This window comes from Castor canadensis, chromosome X (assembly GCF_047511655.1).
Source record: "Castor canadensis chromosome X, mCasCan1.hap1v2, whole genome shotgun sequence".
Classification (NCBI taxonomy): Eukaryota; Metazoa; Chordata; class Mammalia; order Rodentia; family Castoridae; genus Castor; species Castor canadensis.
The window spans coordinates 24,881,529-24,897,379 of record NC_133405.1 but is presented as its reverse complement, the minus strand read 5'-3'; the positions used below and the strand labels follow the sequence as shown (position 1 = coordinate 24,897,379).

The following is a 15,851-nucleotide window of genomic DNA, read 5'->3' as shown; positions in this document are numbered from 1 at the left end:
CCAGCAAAAACCATTGTTCATTCCTATTATTGCTTATACTCTCTCTACAACAAAATTAGAAATAAGGGCAAAATAGTTTCTGCTGGGTATTGAGGGGGTCGGGGGGAGAGGGAGGGGGCAGAGTGGGTGGTAAGGGAGGGGGTGGGGGCAGGGGGGAGAAATGACCCAAGCCTTGTATGCACATATGAATAATAAAAAAAAAGAGTCTAATACAAAGAAAAGCAAGCATTCATAATCATCTCTGGATTTTATTCTCAAGCCCAAATACCAGTCAAATTCTTTAACAAATTGATCCCTGTTCTGGGTTAATACCATAGTTACTAGAAGCTTACAATCTCATGCCATTATCACTTCTACAAGATATCTGAAAGTCCTAACACCCAAACTGTTCATCACTTTCCCTTCATGAGTCTCAAATCATACATAGTGAGGACTGAGGGAATACTCACCAGATGGTGTGGTCCTTCTCTGTTTTTCTTCTGGTGTCAACCCTAACCCTGACATTCTTTCATTATATCTTTTTTGGTCATCTTTCATAATCTTATAGGCCTGTAAATCCAAACACAGAGAAAGTTTATTTCATCATACACCTCATACTATAAGCTATATCATCTTTCAATTAAATGAGAAGCTTTTGTCTATATTGTTAAAATCGCTAAAACAAAGTATTTGCTTTCTTTTTTTTCCCCTCTGGTACTAGGGAGTGAACTTAGAGCCTCACACATACTAGGCAAGTGCTCTACTACTGAGCTCCACTCCCAGCCCCAAAGTTGTTTTAAGAAATAGAAAATATTGGGTGTACACACACTTGGTATGGAAAGAGCACTTGAAAGCAGATGAAAATATGCCTGTTTCAGGTTTTCTGAAGCTCTCTATAAAGAACTCTCCTCATATTTAATTCTATAGGAATAGGTAAAGAAAAAAATTTATACTAATAAGTGCTAGAAAGTTGGCTTTATGTCAACTACAGAAAGGGGTTTTTGGACTATCTACATAGTCTAGGGAGAAGCTGGGAAATACATTTTCCTGTAGATGCTCCAGAATTTGCCAGGTACTCAAAATAATGCTTAGATACATGGTCACCTGTGTCCTGTCCTTAGAGTAATTCATTTTTCAATAGTCTGTCATTTTCTTAAACTGATGGGACAGGAGTCTCACATACTCAGATATACTACCCCTAAATAATTATTAAGGATCAAACACCTGTTTTATTTCAGTATACTATTTTCTCTGCCCTTTCAAATTGAAGGGTATCTTAGCTTTAGGAGTAGTTTTTGTTGTATAACATATAGCACCAGAGTTTATTAGTGACTTTTAATTTATTTTAAAATATTTATTTATATATTTATGTGGTTATTTATTTATTTAGGTACTGGGGATGAAACTCATGGTCTTATGCATGCTAGGCAAGTGCTTTACCACTGAGCTACATTCCCCAGCCCCACTAGCAACTTAAAAAAGTGGTAGGCAAAAATGGCTTTTTTTCTGGTGGTATTTGGAGTTTGAACTCAGGGCCTTTCATTTGCTAGGCAGGCACTCTACCACTTGAGTGACATGCACAGCCCTAAGAATGACTTTTTTTGGTGGTACTGGAGTTTGAACTCAGGGCCTCATGCTTGGTAGACAAGAGCCCTATAATTTGAGCCAAGTCTTCAGCCCCTGAGAATGACTTTTTTTGGTGGCACTGGGCTTTGAACTAGGGCTTTGTGCTTGCAAAGCAGGCACTCTACCACTTCAGCCATACCTCCAGGCATTGAGAATTACTTTATTCACAACACTTTTGCTCTTTTGTACTCCACAGGGTCAATAAGACAGGAGTTTAAGTGTCCATATGTCAAATGAAATCTCAAACTAATCAACTGCAGAAGAAAAGCCAATCAGAGGTAGTATCATAAAACATATTTTGAGACTCCTGTGGTCCGCTTACTGAGTAGCCCATTAGATGCCATGTTGCAACTGGGGAACATGGACCTTGCCTGAGAGCCTGGAAACATTTAACAGGTGAGACAAATAGTGTAGAAAGTACTACATATTAAAAGACAATGGTCACTCCTCAAACTACTAAATTTACCAAATAAATAAACTGAATTCAATTAACGTTAATTTCAGGAAGAAAGTTTTTTTTATTTTTACCTTTGCACTGATACACAAGTCCAGTATTTACCCATACCTAAAACCATTTCTGTTAAGAAATTAAGAAAGAGACTTTTGGAGCTGGGGACATGGCTCAACTAGTAGTGTGCTTGCCTAGCAAGCTAGAGGCCCTGAGTTCAATCCCTAGTACCTCCCCGCCAAAAAAAAGAGAAAGGGGCTATTGGGCTAGGGGTATATAGCATGTTTAGCATTCGCAAGGCCCTGGGTTCAATCCCTAGCACTACAAAAGGGTGGGGGGGGAGCTTTTACTTAAAGCAGATAGTTTAATCTGATGAACAGAGAAATAAACTGGGGCCTTGTTCATATCAAGAGGGGTATCAAAAATGGCCTAAGCCCAATTTATACCTCCTAATGGCTTTACACATGAAGGGAAGAACAGGGCAAGAAATAGCTTGAGGTTTTGTAGGGAAACGGTGAAAATGAGGGTATATATATGTGCATATCAGCTTTTAAGCTCAATGGTCTGATATAAAAGTAAGTTTACAAACATACCAAATAAAGTTTTGCCTTTTCCCCAAGGGTTTCTATGTTCCTAGTTTGCACAGATTTCCAATTAGTGACAAAAATGCAAGTTATGTTAAAGAATACTACAAATTTATGAAAAATATTAATGGAGACAACTTCTGTGGTGTTTATTCAACTTAATGGAATTTAAAAGGAAACAAGTCATTTTCCGAGTTAGGCAATATGATTCAACCAGTCGAACAGTGGCAAAGGGCCCAAATGCTCAATCTCAATATTCTAAAGGCTATTTTGGCTGTGTTTGCAGATAAATAATAGAGAACTGAGATTAGGGGATTTGCCTTGAGGTCCCAGATAAAGACACCAGCAAGGGGAAAAGACAGTGTCACATGGACACCAATCAGGAGTTCATGTTTACATATAAGCAGCAGAAGCTGTTGTTTAAATAAATGTTTCTCTAACTATGGTTATAATCCATTAGTTGGCTATGAAATCAATTTGCAGGTTATAACTAGCATTAGGGGAAAAAGTAGCTAAACGAGAAGGAGAAAAAAAAGTTATGAAAGAACACTATTAAGGTCGGAATCCTCAAATTTGTATGCTGAAGTTCTAACCCCTAACATGATACTATGAAGTTCTAACCTCTACATGATACTATGTAGAGTCTGGGCTTTTTGGAAACTGATTAAGATTAAATGAAGTTATAAGGGTGGCACCCAATTTAGTTAGGGCTGATCCCTTTATAAGAGAAAGCAGCTTCAGAACTACATAGCCCACTCCTAATCCTGCCCCAATATGTGAGGGCATAGGAAGAAGACTGACTAAGCACTGTGTGAACTTGATCCTGTACTTTCCAGCCTTCAGCACTATGAGAAAATAAAATTCTGTTAAACCACTCATCCTGTGGTATTTTGTTATGGCAGCCCAAGTAACTAATACAAACACTAAATAATTTGTCACTGTATCTCACCAAATCTGGACACTGATTTGAAGTTAACATTTCTCTTGAGACTAGTACCAGTTTTCAGAGAAAACAAGCCACTTCATATCAAATTTCCAACTATTTAAAACTTGAAACAAAAGTGTACAGAATAGTTTGATAACAGTTGTAGGTAGACAAAAGCTTATCATTAACCTGGAGCCACTAAAATACAATAGATTTATTACCACCAGCGTTGGATAAACACAGAGAGCAATGAGGCATTTAACTGAATGGCTTGAGAGGAACTTGTGCTTCTTAGATATTTCTAAAACGGGAGAAAGCAAATGTTACTGGCACTGTCTTGTGGCTTGACATCAAAAGAATTTGCATGGTCAACTCTGTGGAGGCCATCCAACTCTGGTACAGCAACACAAACCAGAGGTTTAACAGGTTTAAATCATTACAAACAAATCTAATACACATTCTAAATCTATTTTTGAATGAATGGGGTGGAACAGATGGGAAAAGCTGAGAGACATGAAATGGAAAAGTTAAGACTCTGAGGGTAGTATCTGAATCATGAACGAGAGGCATTTAAGAAAGCAATCAACATGAATGTATTAGCTTGTAACACTTCAGTCACTAGTTTGACCAAATGAGAGACTGTAAAAGGGACACTGCCAAATGAATTTAGTTTGAAGTAGAGGTTATAGTTGGATCAGGAGAATACTGTAATTTTTATGGTTTTTTTGGACCTCCTCAGAAGCGTTCAATAAAATGCCTTTTTACAGTTAAGTTTTGTTGATTGTCTCACAAAAAACACAAAAATTACATTTTACCTAAAATGTTTAAAATAGATGGTGTTTAAGTTATTACCATTTGCTTACTCAACATTTACTCTTTGAGACTGTCTTGTTAGATATGCAGCACTAAAGCACAATATAATTTAGCACCATAAAAAATGTTAGAAATTAGCAAAAGCTTCAAAGAAAAGGTGGATGATGAAAATTTGGCCTTAAATTTATGACTTTAGATTGATCCGGTAGGACTTCAATAGTTTGAAGAATGAGATTTGAGGACTTTAGTAACTGACAATGTCCCTTTAATAAATGCCTAGAGAAAGCACATGCTGTGAATATTTTACTGTATTCTACTGGATCAAGTTTCCATTAGTGCCATGGTCTCACCCACCCTACCCCCAAAACATGTTTTAGTGTAAGCATCTTACATAATAAACTCCTGCCCCAGTGACTGTTGCTCCTACAATTAAGAAGTATACTAGGCTGCTGCCATCTTTCCCAGAAGCACCTGTAGACGCTAGTGATCTAGAAGGGGATCCTAGGTGATGACACTGCACAACTGTAGGTAAAGATAAGGCCAGAAAAGAAACAAAAGGAAATAGAAAAAGCACTGAGTATTAATGAAGAAACATTAACTACAAAGGCAGGGAAGCATTTTTGGTTACTCTGTGCTAAAAAAGGAAAAGGAAAAAAGGTGCTGCTCCAGGATTGGAGGAGAAAGTATCTTTCATCAAGTATGTTATCAGCCAGATTTCACCTATTTCTTAGTATGATTTGACTCACAACTGGCAAGAACTGGCTACTCATCTTGTGCATTTGGGAGTCAGTTCAGGGTATGAGGACATAAGTAACTTCACATAATTTTCATGTCCCCTTTCTTAACCCAGTGATCAACAAACAAAGGTAAGTTCAGTACTACCAAAAAGAGAATGAACTAATATTGTAATGACTTCCAACCATTTGCTCTTAGTAAGTAAAACAAACAGCTTTCTTCAATCAAGGGTGTTGGTAGGTGTTATCAAAGTTGGTTCACTCAACCTTACAGGATCCAACTTTAGAATGATCTGCTTAGTCACAGTAAACCCTGCCAAATTAAAAAAAAAAACCCCACAGAATAATTCCTTTGTGAGTCGCTAGCAGATCAGAGTTCATTTAAGGAGATATAATTGTGCTAATACTATGTAACAATTAAACACTGTATTGCTCACCTCACACAAACTCCATTCTAAAATTGGAGATACTAGGCCAGCTTCTATAATTTAGTCTATGGGTGAGATTCAGAGATAGTTTTTTAGAAATGTTTAATATCTTTGATTGAAGGCTGTTGAGTTTTTTTAAAATGTCAATCTCAAACTGGGTAAAAATAAAATTTTTGAAAAATGGGTCAAAATCAAATATTGTGCTAAGGAGCTGCAATGGATTTTGACTTTATTTATAGGTTACTGTGTTGTCACATCCAAGAGAATGATTGTAATTTTGTGTGTTAGTCAAATCTGAGAAATACAGTGGCTTTCAAATAAAGGATAAAAAGACAAGTGTAAAGAGTGGAGATCAATCAACGTGATATTAAGTATCAGTCATTCTCCAATTGGCTCTCATACAATATTAGACAGTATGCACTCTAAAGAAGGCTTTTTAGAAATTTTTCCAAAAAGAGAAAGGGGAATTAGTTGCAAAAGTTTTAAAGCAGAAGTAGTATTGAGTCTATCCATGGGAGCTGTTTGGCAGCTTCTCTACACAAGCTGCTTTTCTACTTACATATGCACCAGCTCCTATTGTTGATAAGCCCACAATAAGGACTAACACAGAATTATCGATTTTGCCCCCTGATGCACCAGAGCTAGCCATTTGTCTTGTCATCTGGAGTTCTAGTGGAACACGCCATCGCTGGAACAAGTTGCCTAAAGGAATACAATTTATGAAGACACACACATACAAAAATAGTTAATACATGTTTATGATTAGACGTCAATGCATTGTAGAAGTAGACTTACTGCACATTGAGCTGCATAGTGTTCACTGTTCAATGACAAAGAAATAATCAAAACTGTACATATAAATGCTACAGATATCTCATTGCAAAGTCTTCAGTTGTTGGAGATTTTTCTCTTTCTTTTTTTTTCTTTTTTGAGACAGTGTCTCACTATGCAGCCCAGCATCCCAAGTGCTGAGATTACAGGTGTGTACCATCACCACGCCCAGTACAGTTGTTGGGGCTTTTAAGAGTGCAACTTAATGCTGCCCTGTGATGAAATTTACAGCTTCCAGAAAAGTTCATGAAAAAACATGAGCAGTTCATGAAATACCTTTCCATTTACATCTTCATCATAAATGAAGTAAACATGGAGAGATAGTCGATTAAGTAGATACAGTTGTCCTTCAGCATCTGTAGAGAACTTGTTCCAGGAAATGCTCAAGTCCCTTACATAAAGCTGGTATTTGCAGATAATTTGTATACATTCCCTTTCATACTTTAAATCAACTCTAGATTACTTATAATGCCAAATACAATGTAAATAGTTTTTACATTGTGTTGTTCAGAGGAAATGACAAGAAAAAAGCCTGTACATGTTTACTAGAAATGCAACTTAAAAATATGTGTTGATCTGAGGTTGACTGTATCCAGGAATGGCTGAACACATGGACACAGATGGCTAACTGTATACAAAGTTGACAGGCCACCTGGGCCATTTATGACGACCATTTCAGGAGTTATCTAAATGACTCAAACCTTGTTCAAATTAAAACCCTGAAACACTAACTAGAACATAGATTAGTCTCTGTGAAAGGTAATGTGTCCTAGAAAAAAGAAATGTTAAATCTCAGAACAAAACAGGAAAAAAATTCCTAAATGAATTTATTTCTCCCAAAGAACTGAAGAACTTCACACTATGAAATATTATCCAAAGTTACAAAATTTAAACTGGCCACCAATGACTTGGCTCTTTCTTCTCTAAAATAATACAAGGTTATTTTGATGGAAAACTATGTAGTGCTACATAATGATCTCATGATCTTAACACTCATGCACAGGGAAATGCAAGACTTTCATAGATTTCTTTCTCCAAGAGAAGATGACATTTTCAGATGAAGGAATGTCTCAGTACCTACTCTATCTGTGATTATTCCTCATGGTGTTGACTACTGACCTAGCACAGTAATTTTTTTCAGTAAAGACCAGATAGTAAATATTTTTAGCTCTGTGGGCTGTTTGGTCTCTGTTCTAAGCACTTAATTCTGCTGATGTATAAAAGTAGCCACTGGCAATACATAAACAAATAAACTTGACTATGTTCCAATAAAATTTTATGTATGGACACTAAAATCTGAGGTTTTTTTAAATAATTTTTATGTCACAAAATAGTCTGTTTTCAAGCCACTTAAAGATGAGAAAACCACTCAGGTTGTGGAGCATACAGAAGGAGATGACTGATCAGGTTTGGCCTGTGGCTACAGTTTGCAAACTCTGATCTGGAGTAGTGGTTCTCCAATTTGGAAGTGTGTCAGAATCCCCTGGAGGGTTTTTGTTAAAATGTAACTGGCCAGGCTCTACCCTGGGATTTCTGATTCAGCATCTCTAAGAAGGACCTCAGTAATTAGCATTTCTAACAAGTTTGGAAGTGGTGGCTGACCTTGGGTGAGGGGATACCAACTTTGAGAACCATAGGTCTAGAGGCTGGTAGACATGTTCCTGCCCTGACTTGGCTTTAAAAGATAGAATGGGGCTAGATAAGTGGCATTCCATATATAGTTGTAGAAATGAAAAACAGGGCACTTCCCCTTTTGCTTTCACAGTGTCAGGGCACAGAGCAGTAAAAACAAGCCCAATACAGGTCTGCAGTCTCCTATCTAAAATCTTTGGGACGATATGTATTTCAGAACTAAGAACAATTTGGTCTTAAGTATATAGTATGTATAGTACATAGCAACACCTGGTACAGTAAGGGACAGAAATCCAGGGTCAAACACATTAATATTCTTTTATTTGCTTGCTAGCTTCCTTCCTTCCTCCCTCCCCTCTTTCTTTTTTTTAAGACAGGGTCTTACCATATTGCCTAGACTGGCCTCAAACTCATAATCCTCTTGCCTCAGTCATCCCCACCCCCAGTGCTGGGATTACCAAAATACCATATTCATACTTCCATGACCAATTACACTAAGTAAAATTAAAAGATTATGAGTAGCCTCTCTCCAACACAGGTGAAACTTTATATTGGCAAATGAGTTACAAAAACCTGATAGTCCTATTTCAGTTTCTGAATTATAGATGAGACTTTGTACTACACGTTTGGAAAAGGAAATGTATTTTTATTTACTCTTCTTATTTCTTACCTGCTTTGGAATCCTTCATCAAATGAAATGTGGTTTATATTTGGAAATAACAAGTCATGAAAATAAAAGTATGAAGTTTATCTCAATCTGGACAATCTTTGATTTTCAGAAGCCATTGAAAATGATGAAGCATCAAACAGGTAACTCCAGAATTTAGAAAATGAAACTGGTAAGAAAAAGTTCCACGTGGTTAAGCTTAGATTAACCAATTTAGTTTGTCCCCTACTTTCAAGCCCATATTTGTTTAAGAAAATAAATGTTTTTAAAAAAATCTGTTCATCCTTGTAGAATATCCTAAATTCAGGTATCATAACAACTTTGTTTTAATTTAATACTGATGAGTATATTCTGTTTTTTCTTGTTTTTCATAAAGTGATAAAACTAAGCATTGATTGGGGAGGCTTCAGCAGCTTTCACCTTAATCCTCCACTGCAAAAAAAAAATATGTAAAAGTAAATTGACTTTAAAAAACTAAATTGGTACAATTAATATGAACTAGTAAAAATGTGGAGGGCTGGGGACATGGCTCAAGTGGTAGAGTGCCTGCCTAGCAAGCACAAGGCCCTGAGTTCAAACCCCAGTACCACCAAAAATTATGAAAAAACTAAATTGGTTAGCATTTAAGCTACTGCTTGAAGATAAATGCAATACACTATCAACAAACCAACTCTTTACACATCTACAAAATCTACCTTTGTAAAAGGTACTAAGATAAATATTATATGGATGTTTATATTTCCCCTCCAATTTTCTTTTTTCCTTTTTTTTTTTTTTTGAAACAGGGTCTTTCTGTGGAGCCTAAAATGGCCTTGAACTTACGATTTACCTACCTCATCCTCCAGAGTCTGGGATTACACTCCAGTCTTCTTTTATCCACAAAATGACTCCCAAATCTTTTTCCTCATAGTTTCAAAATTTAGAAAAATTTCCATCATGACTGAAACATACCTTTTCACTTAACTTCCTAAAGTGCAAAAAAGCTGACTCACTCCTTAACTTCTCATTATTGCACCACTTTACTTGTTTCAGATTTTCTGCAGTTAAACTATTACATACACAGGTTGAGCCATCTTTCTCACATTTAGGAATTGATTCCCATTAAACCAAGTTGCTCTATGTATCAGTGCATGATACAGCATAGGTGTTTGCTCAAAAATATTTGTGAATAAATGAATGAACAAAATAGAAATTCTTCATAAGTCTATTGATATTGACTGAACTTTGTTCTTGCTATTGTTTTTGAGATGAGGTCTCCCTGCGTAGCCCAGGTTGGCCTCGAACTTGCAATCCTCCTGTATCAGCCTCCCAAGTGCTTTAACTGAACATTAAAAAAAACTACTTTGCAAAGAAAGACATTTTAGCCAGATCCCATTTTTAAGTGTTGCTTAATAATAAATCAGTGACCTTGAACGCCACAGACTACCATTAGAATAATATCTAAACAAGCAAGCTCACTTGTGTAGGTTTCATAACCTTCTGGTTTTCCATACTCCCAGAAGGCCTTTCTCGGAACACATCCACACACTGAGGTTAAGAAGTCTATATGCTCTTGAGACTCAACTCCTGAGCATCAAACTGATTTTTTCCAACATGAATAAAACACAGGGCAGGACACACTTATGTACTGGGTCCATTGTAGCTAGATGCCTTTTTGTAAGGAATCCAACACCAATTTAATTTTACCAGCCTTTTCTTTTAAAAAAAAAAAACCTATCAACCCTTCCTGGAATTTTAGAAGAATCAAAGTGGTGATAACTATAGTAAGATTGTGAACCATTCTGATGAAAGGTGCAAAAGAAAATATGTCTTAAATGACAGGAAAAGAAATCTATTCTTCAAAGTCCTTCACAGTACCAGCATTCTGTCTCTGAGAATAAACCATGTGCCAGAGACTGTGAAGGATGCTGAGAACACACGAATAGTTAGGATATAATCCCTGTCCTCAGGCTGTACATAGTTTAGGAGGGGGAAAAGTTGCTGCTACTCTAAATATGAGAAAATGAGCTTGACACAAATCACAAAAGAACAACCTTGGATTGTTCAGCTTGGTTCTTTAATACTTAGGCCTATGGAATAGAAGAGAAAAACAGTATTTCCCAAATGTGCTTGATCATAGGAATTATATCCAGGGTCATGTTAACACTTATATGTCCAGAAAATTCTATCCTGGAGATTTTTATTCATTTTCACTCTCATTCCCAGGAGTCTCTCCTGCAGATCCTTTTGTCCTCCACTCAATTCATATGACCAAGACAACTATTGGAAACATGATCTAGAAGAATGTTAATACATGCAGGACTCCTTCAAAAAGTTACAGAATTTCTAAATAGTCTAACTTATTAACTGGTTACAGAAACGGCCAAAGCTTTCTTCTGGAAAGCCAATGCAGAAAAGCTGGGGGAGTTCATCATCTAGGCCTCAAAAAAGTATCATTTGGCAGTATCCACAAAACTAGGAACCTGGTCCACCAGGAGTTCATTTCCTCTTTAAAGAAGTGAGGATTCCAAATAGAGAAAAATATCCAAACATTCGAATCTCAGGTCAGAGTCAGTGATCAGTTTGATCACATGGCAACATAATGTTTGGTGAACAAATAAAATATTACAGGACAGAAAAATATCTATTACCTAATCCATCTGCTCATCAGTGCTGAATGTAAGCATAGAGTTGTGACTTAGTTTACCTTTAATTTCTGGAAGGAGGCAGACATCCAAATAAAGTAGAACAAATAGCTGTTGTGGTTTTAAGGCAAAAGACAACATACAATAGAAATGAACTAACAATGGTGATAGATGTGGATGAGTTAATTTCAAGGCAGGCTTAAAGTTTGCTAACACAAGAAAAATAAAAACAAAAAAAAGAAAAGAAAGATTGACAGCAATCTAGCAAAGTACTTGTGTGTGAGGAGGATAGGAAGGAGGGGAAAGTAGGGTATGAACCTTGCCTCTTGCCACCTCTGCAAAAACATTTAGCAGATGTTACTATGTTATAAAGAAATCATATGAAAATCAATTGGTAATCAAGCCACAAAACAGAGTTAATTCCTACAATGAGAGTATCACAATTTCTTTTTGAAATTCTAACTCTACCATCACCCATTTTTAAAGGCAGGTGATGTCATACTCTGGTGCATGGCCAAAGGACAAAGAATAAGTGGGTGCAAATAGATGGATGGATATGTCAGAAAGTCATAGTATTTTGTTCAGTAGACTGCCTTCAAACGAAGCCGCGCAATGGAAAAAACCCACTTGGGTCTGTATTTTTCAGCAGTTCTAATATCGCCAACAGTTTTCAAGTGTCTAATAAATCAACTTAACTTGGCAAATGCATATTTAATTGGTGAGAACTTTTGATTAGACATCAGAATACTGGTAAAAGTGACGAGTCTTAAGCAAAATAAGTACACAGCTTTAGAAAGGCCAGCATGAATAAAAATTCTCAGGTCATCTGAATTTGTGTAAATTTCTACACAATTTATATACAACACCATCCTTTCAATCCACAAAACCTAGACAAATGTCATCGATTGATGTTGCATTACTTTAAACACTAAGGCAGAGGTTTTTAGGTGAGGCAGAGGTTTTTAAGTTTCAAGAGCAGAATGTCCTAGGACATAACTCAGATACTCCTATCTGTACACATTTTGACTTACAGCAAATGGAAAGACTGTTCAAATGTACATTTGCACAGACTCTAACAATCCAAGGGAAGTATTTTCCACTTTTTATTTTTAAAGTACCCAGGAGGTGTTTCCTCAGGGATAAAGTCTGAGATTATACATGCAAATACCCTGGGATGATCATTCAAAGATTACTGACTTAGAAGTAGATCATTCATTATTATCCCCATAATGTTGTATAGTTTGAAAATAAAAGCAGATTCATTCAGATAAATACATAGATAGCTCATGCACAATGGGCTAATTACTGGAAAGGGAACCTAATAAGTTTTTGAGGTCAAACTTTAGGGAGTGGATCACATTTTCTAGCAAGAGGATTAGGGGGGCCTAGAGAGCAGCAAACTTTCCTTAGCTCTGCCTATTAATTATGTGACCTTGAGCAAGTAATTTCACCTCTCTGTTCCTCAATTTATTATCCATAAAATGAGTGGGTTGAACTTTACCACAAAATCCCATCCAGCTATAAAGTCTGATGAAACAACTTCCTGGAAGGCAAATAAAATGCAAACCGTTTTTTTTTTTTTTCAGAGTTAAAGACCACCAAGAATTACAGTATCCAGGCATTTCAAATTAAGGAGCCAATTCTCTTGGTGTCTGGTGAACCGACTCCTTACTTGTACTACGCAATTTGTTTCATAGGGCATTCAGATCTATAGATCTCATATGGGATTTGGAAAGCAGAGCATGTAATATCCTCGTTTACAGAAGAAACTTAAGCTTAAGACCTAAATGTCCTGTTTAAAGTCTCCCATGACCTCATTGCTTAAAAAAAAAGCGAGGTGGGAGTGGCAAGGAAGCAGTGATGGACAATATGAGGTGCCCAGTTGTTCTGTTATCCCTGAACAGCAAACCCTCCCTGGAAAAGGCCTCAAGCCGACTACTGGGGTTCAAATTTCTTGAAGGTCAGGTCGGCACGGGTGTGTGCCAATTCCTCTGCTTGCAACTCATAGTCTGTATCCCGCCAATTCGGAATTCATGCGACAGTGACTGTAAGTTTTTCGAGGGGCAGGGGGAGCGCTGCGAGGCATAGGGAGCCTATGGCACCCAGGCCCTTGGACGTTGAGGTGGGGGATGGCCCGGGATGGGTCAGTCAGTCACCTGGGAGACGGTTCCTCTGCCTCGGGCTTCGGACGCACACTGTCCGCACCAAGGACACCAGTTTCTGCTTGAAAGCACCCGCCGCAAGGCCTCCACACCGGAACATTTCGGCAACCGCTACTCCGAACTCCTTCCTTTTCTTCTCACGCACCAACAGACGGGTCAAACACCACCGGCCCCGGCCCGGTTCCCCCCTCCTTTCACACGCACACTACGCAGGCTCCTCCTCCCAGCTCCTGGTGGACATTGGACAGTGAAGCCGGCCTGGTAGAGCTGGGGAAGGGAGAACTGCTAGCGAAGGGTTACTGCGCACGCGTAGCACTCAGCACCTCCTTGCGATTGGTCACCCAGCGAAAGGTTTTGCGCACGCGCCTAGCTGCCCGCATGCTTTGCAAAGACCCTGGCTCTGGATCCCGCCGATTAGCAAGTTTAAGCGAGTTAGTGACCATGCGGTGGGTTGAGCGAGTTTGGAAAGCTGTCTAGGGAGGAACTCATGAAGCGACTTTGCTTGGCGGCTGTGGCTGGTGTTGCCGCTGTGTTCGTGACGGGAACTGATAACAGCAGCTCACAAAGCCTAACTTCAGAACGGCACTTTTGTTTTTCTGTTTTAGGCCACTAGCTACCAGGCGCTTAAGCCTTCCTGACTCTCTTGACGTGATCCATTTCCAGTCTTTGCATGGGTCCGAGTCAGTACACCTGACTTCCCAGATCCGGTATATGCTTCCGTCTTTTACTAGTCGCTGGCCACTTTTCCACCCAGCCGGTTTCGGGGACTAAGGGTCATTCAGCGCTCTTTCCCCAGTATCACTTTTATATTGTGCGATTCTGTGTTCCACGTGCTGTATCTGGTGCCGCGGGTACATTCGTGCTGTTATGGCTTTTGTGCTTGAGAGCAGGGTGCTTGTGGGCAAAAAGTTTGTGCTTCACAGACTGAGAAAAATCCTTAGCAGGGCTTTCAGAGCTGTGGGAGGAAGAGTGAGGAGCTATAGGCATTTTGACCTTGCTAAATGTAAGGTGAATTGGAAATAATTTTCTGACTATGCAAAACACATACTCCTTTTTCATAGGTTTGAGTTACATGTTGATTTACCAAGTATTTATTGAACACTTGCCTTTGGACTGGATTAAGAAAGTCGGAGGACTCTGGTGGCTACGGGGAAGTGGTCACTGCCTAGTTGGGGAGGTTACATATACTGGTCATTTAAATAATATCTGACAAAAGCCAGAGCAAAAGAGAAGAGTTTGGGATGGAACTTCATGCAGAAATGTTACTTGAAATGGGTGTTGAAGGATGGGTAGTAAAATTCATAGTGGAGGAGGAGGACAAATGATAGTTCCTATGGTAAATGCGTTGGAACCAAAGGAAACATTTTCGGTGGTTACGCATGTTGACCTTGGATCAAGATGAACCCAGGTTGAATCTTGATTGCCACTTGAGCAAGTCACTTAATTGCCTCACTTTCCTCATCTACCAGTCTCACAGGGATGTAAGGAAGACTAAATTACCCAGTATTTGTAAAATGTTGCAGAAGAAGCATCATGCTGTTTGTTAAATTAACAGGCCTGGAGGCAGATGGGTAGGGTGGCAGAAGCCTGTAATCCCAGCACTAGGGAGGCAAAAGCAAGAGGTCGAGTCCAGCCTGGGCTACATAGTGAGACTGTTTGGAAAAACACAAAAGCCTAAAATTATTAAAAATTAAATCCAGTACATTTTCAGGGAACAATGACAGAGTATGTACTGTACTAAGAAGTAGAGATAAGGACAGGTAAGTATGGTGGGGCCAGATTTGAACTGGTAGAAGAGTTTGGCCATATGTTTGTAGTTGATGAAGTTACTTTTTTTCTTTTGGTGGGTTGGGGATAGAGAACGCAAAGGCATTGTTTTAACACGTTTAACCCAGGAAATCAATATTCATTGGATGAAAATGATCCAGAGTTCCCTTGCCCATTCAGCAGAATAGATTGGGTTCAGGAGTGCAGGTGATGGGTGACATTTTACCTAGAGCTGCTTTGCAGGGTAAATATTGAAAATATCCGTTGCAGAATAAGGTGAAATTATATTTATTTAATATTTGAAGATATTACAGGCGTTGCTGTTTATTGATAGTTCTAAAAACCAATAATATGCCCTGGAGGCTGAGGCAGGAGGATCACTAGCAGTTTTTTGGGACCAGCCCAGACAACATTGTGAGACTCCATTTATTAACAGCTACAGCAAAAGATAATAAAGACTAATAAGCGAGGGGGGTGGGGAGAAAGTGGGGGGCAGGGGGTAGAGATGGCCCAAACAACGTATACACATATGAATGAATGTATAAACAATTTTTTAAAATGAGAATAAAAAGTTTAAAAAAAGAAATGGTAATAGAGGATATGAATTGATCAAAATACATTGTGTGCATTT

The 15,851-nt window shown here is 38.3% G+C and overlaps 1 protein-coding gene across 3 annotated transcripts in view; it reads right to left on the bottom strand.

The window, feature by feature from the left end:
• Nucleotides 1-13,727, bottom strand: part of Aifm1 (apoptosis inducing factor mitochondria associated 1) — a 32,946-nt gene extending 19,219 nt beyond the window's left edge. The window contains exons 1-3 of one of the 3 annotated variants that reach the window (XM_020165279.2): nucleotides 13,448-13,727; nucleotides 4,767-4,897; nucleotides 450-549 (exon numbers count right to left, since the gene is read on the bottom strand). In XM_020165279.2, the coding sequence (XP_020020868.1) occupies nucleotides 450-549; nucleotides 4,767-4,897; nucleotides 13,448-13,553 (337 nt within the window). In that variant the 5' untranslated portion in view covers nucleotides 13,554-13,727. Of the gene's footprint in view, nucleotides 1-449; nucleotides 550-4,766; nucleotides 4,898-6,096; nucleotides 6,240-13,447 lie in introns of all 3 variants that reach the window. The other 2 variants (XM_020165277.2, XM_074064050.1) reach the window with 2 other exon arrangements.
• Nucleotides 13,728-15,851: the final 2,124 nt, after the last annotated feature.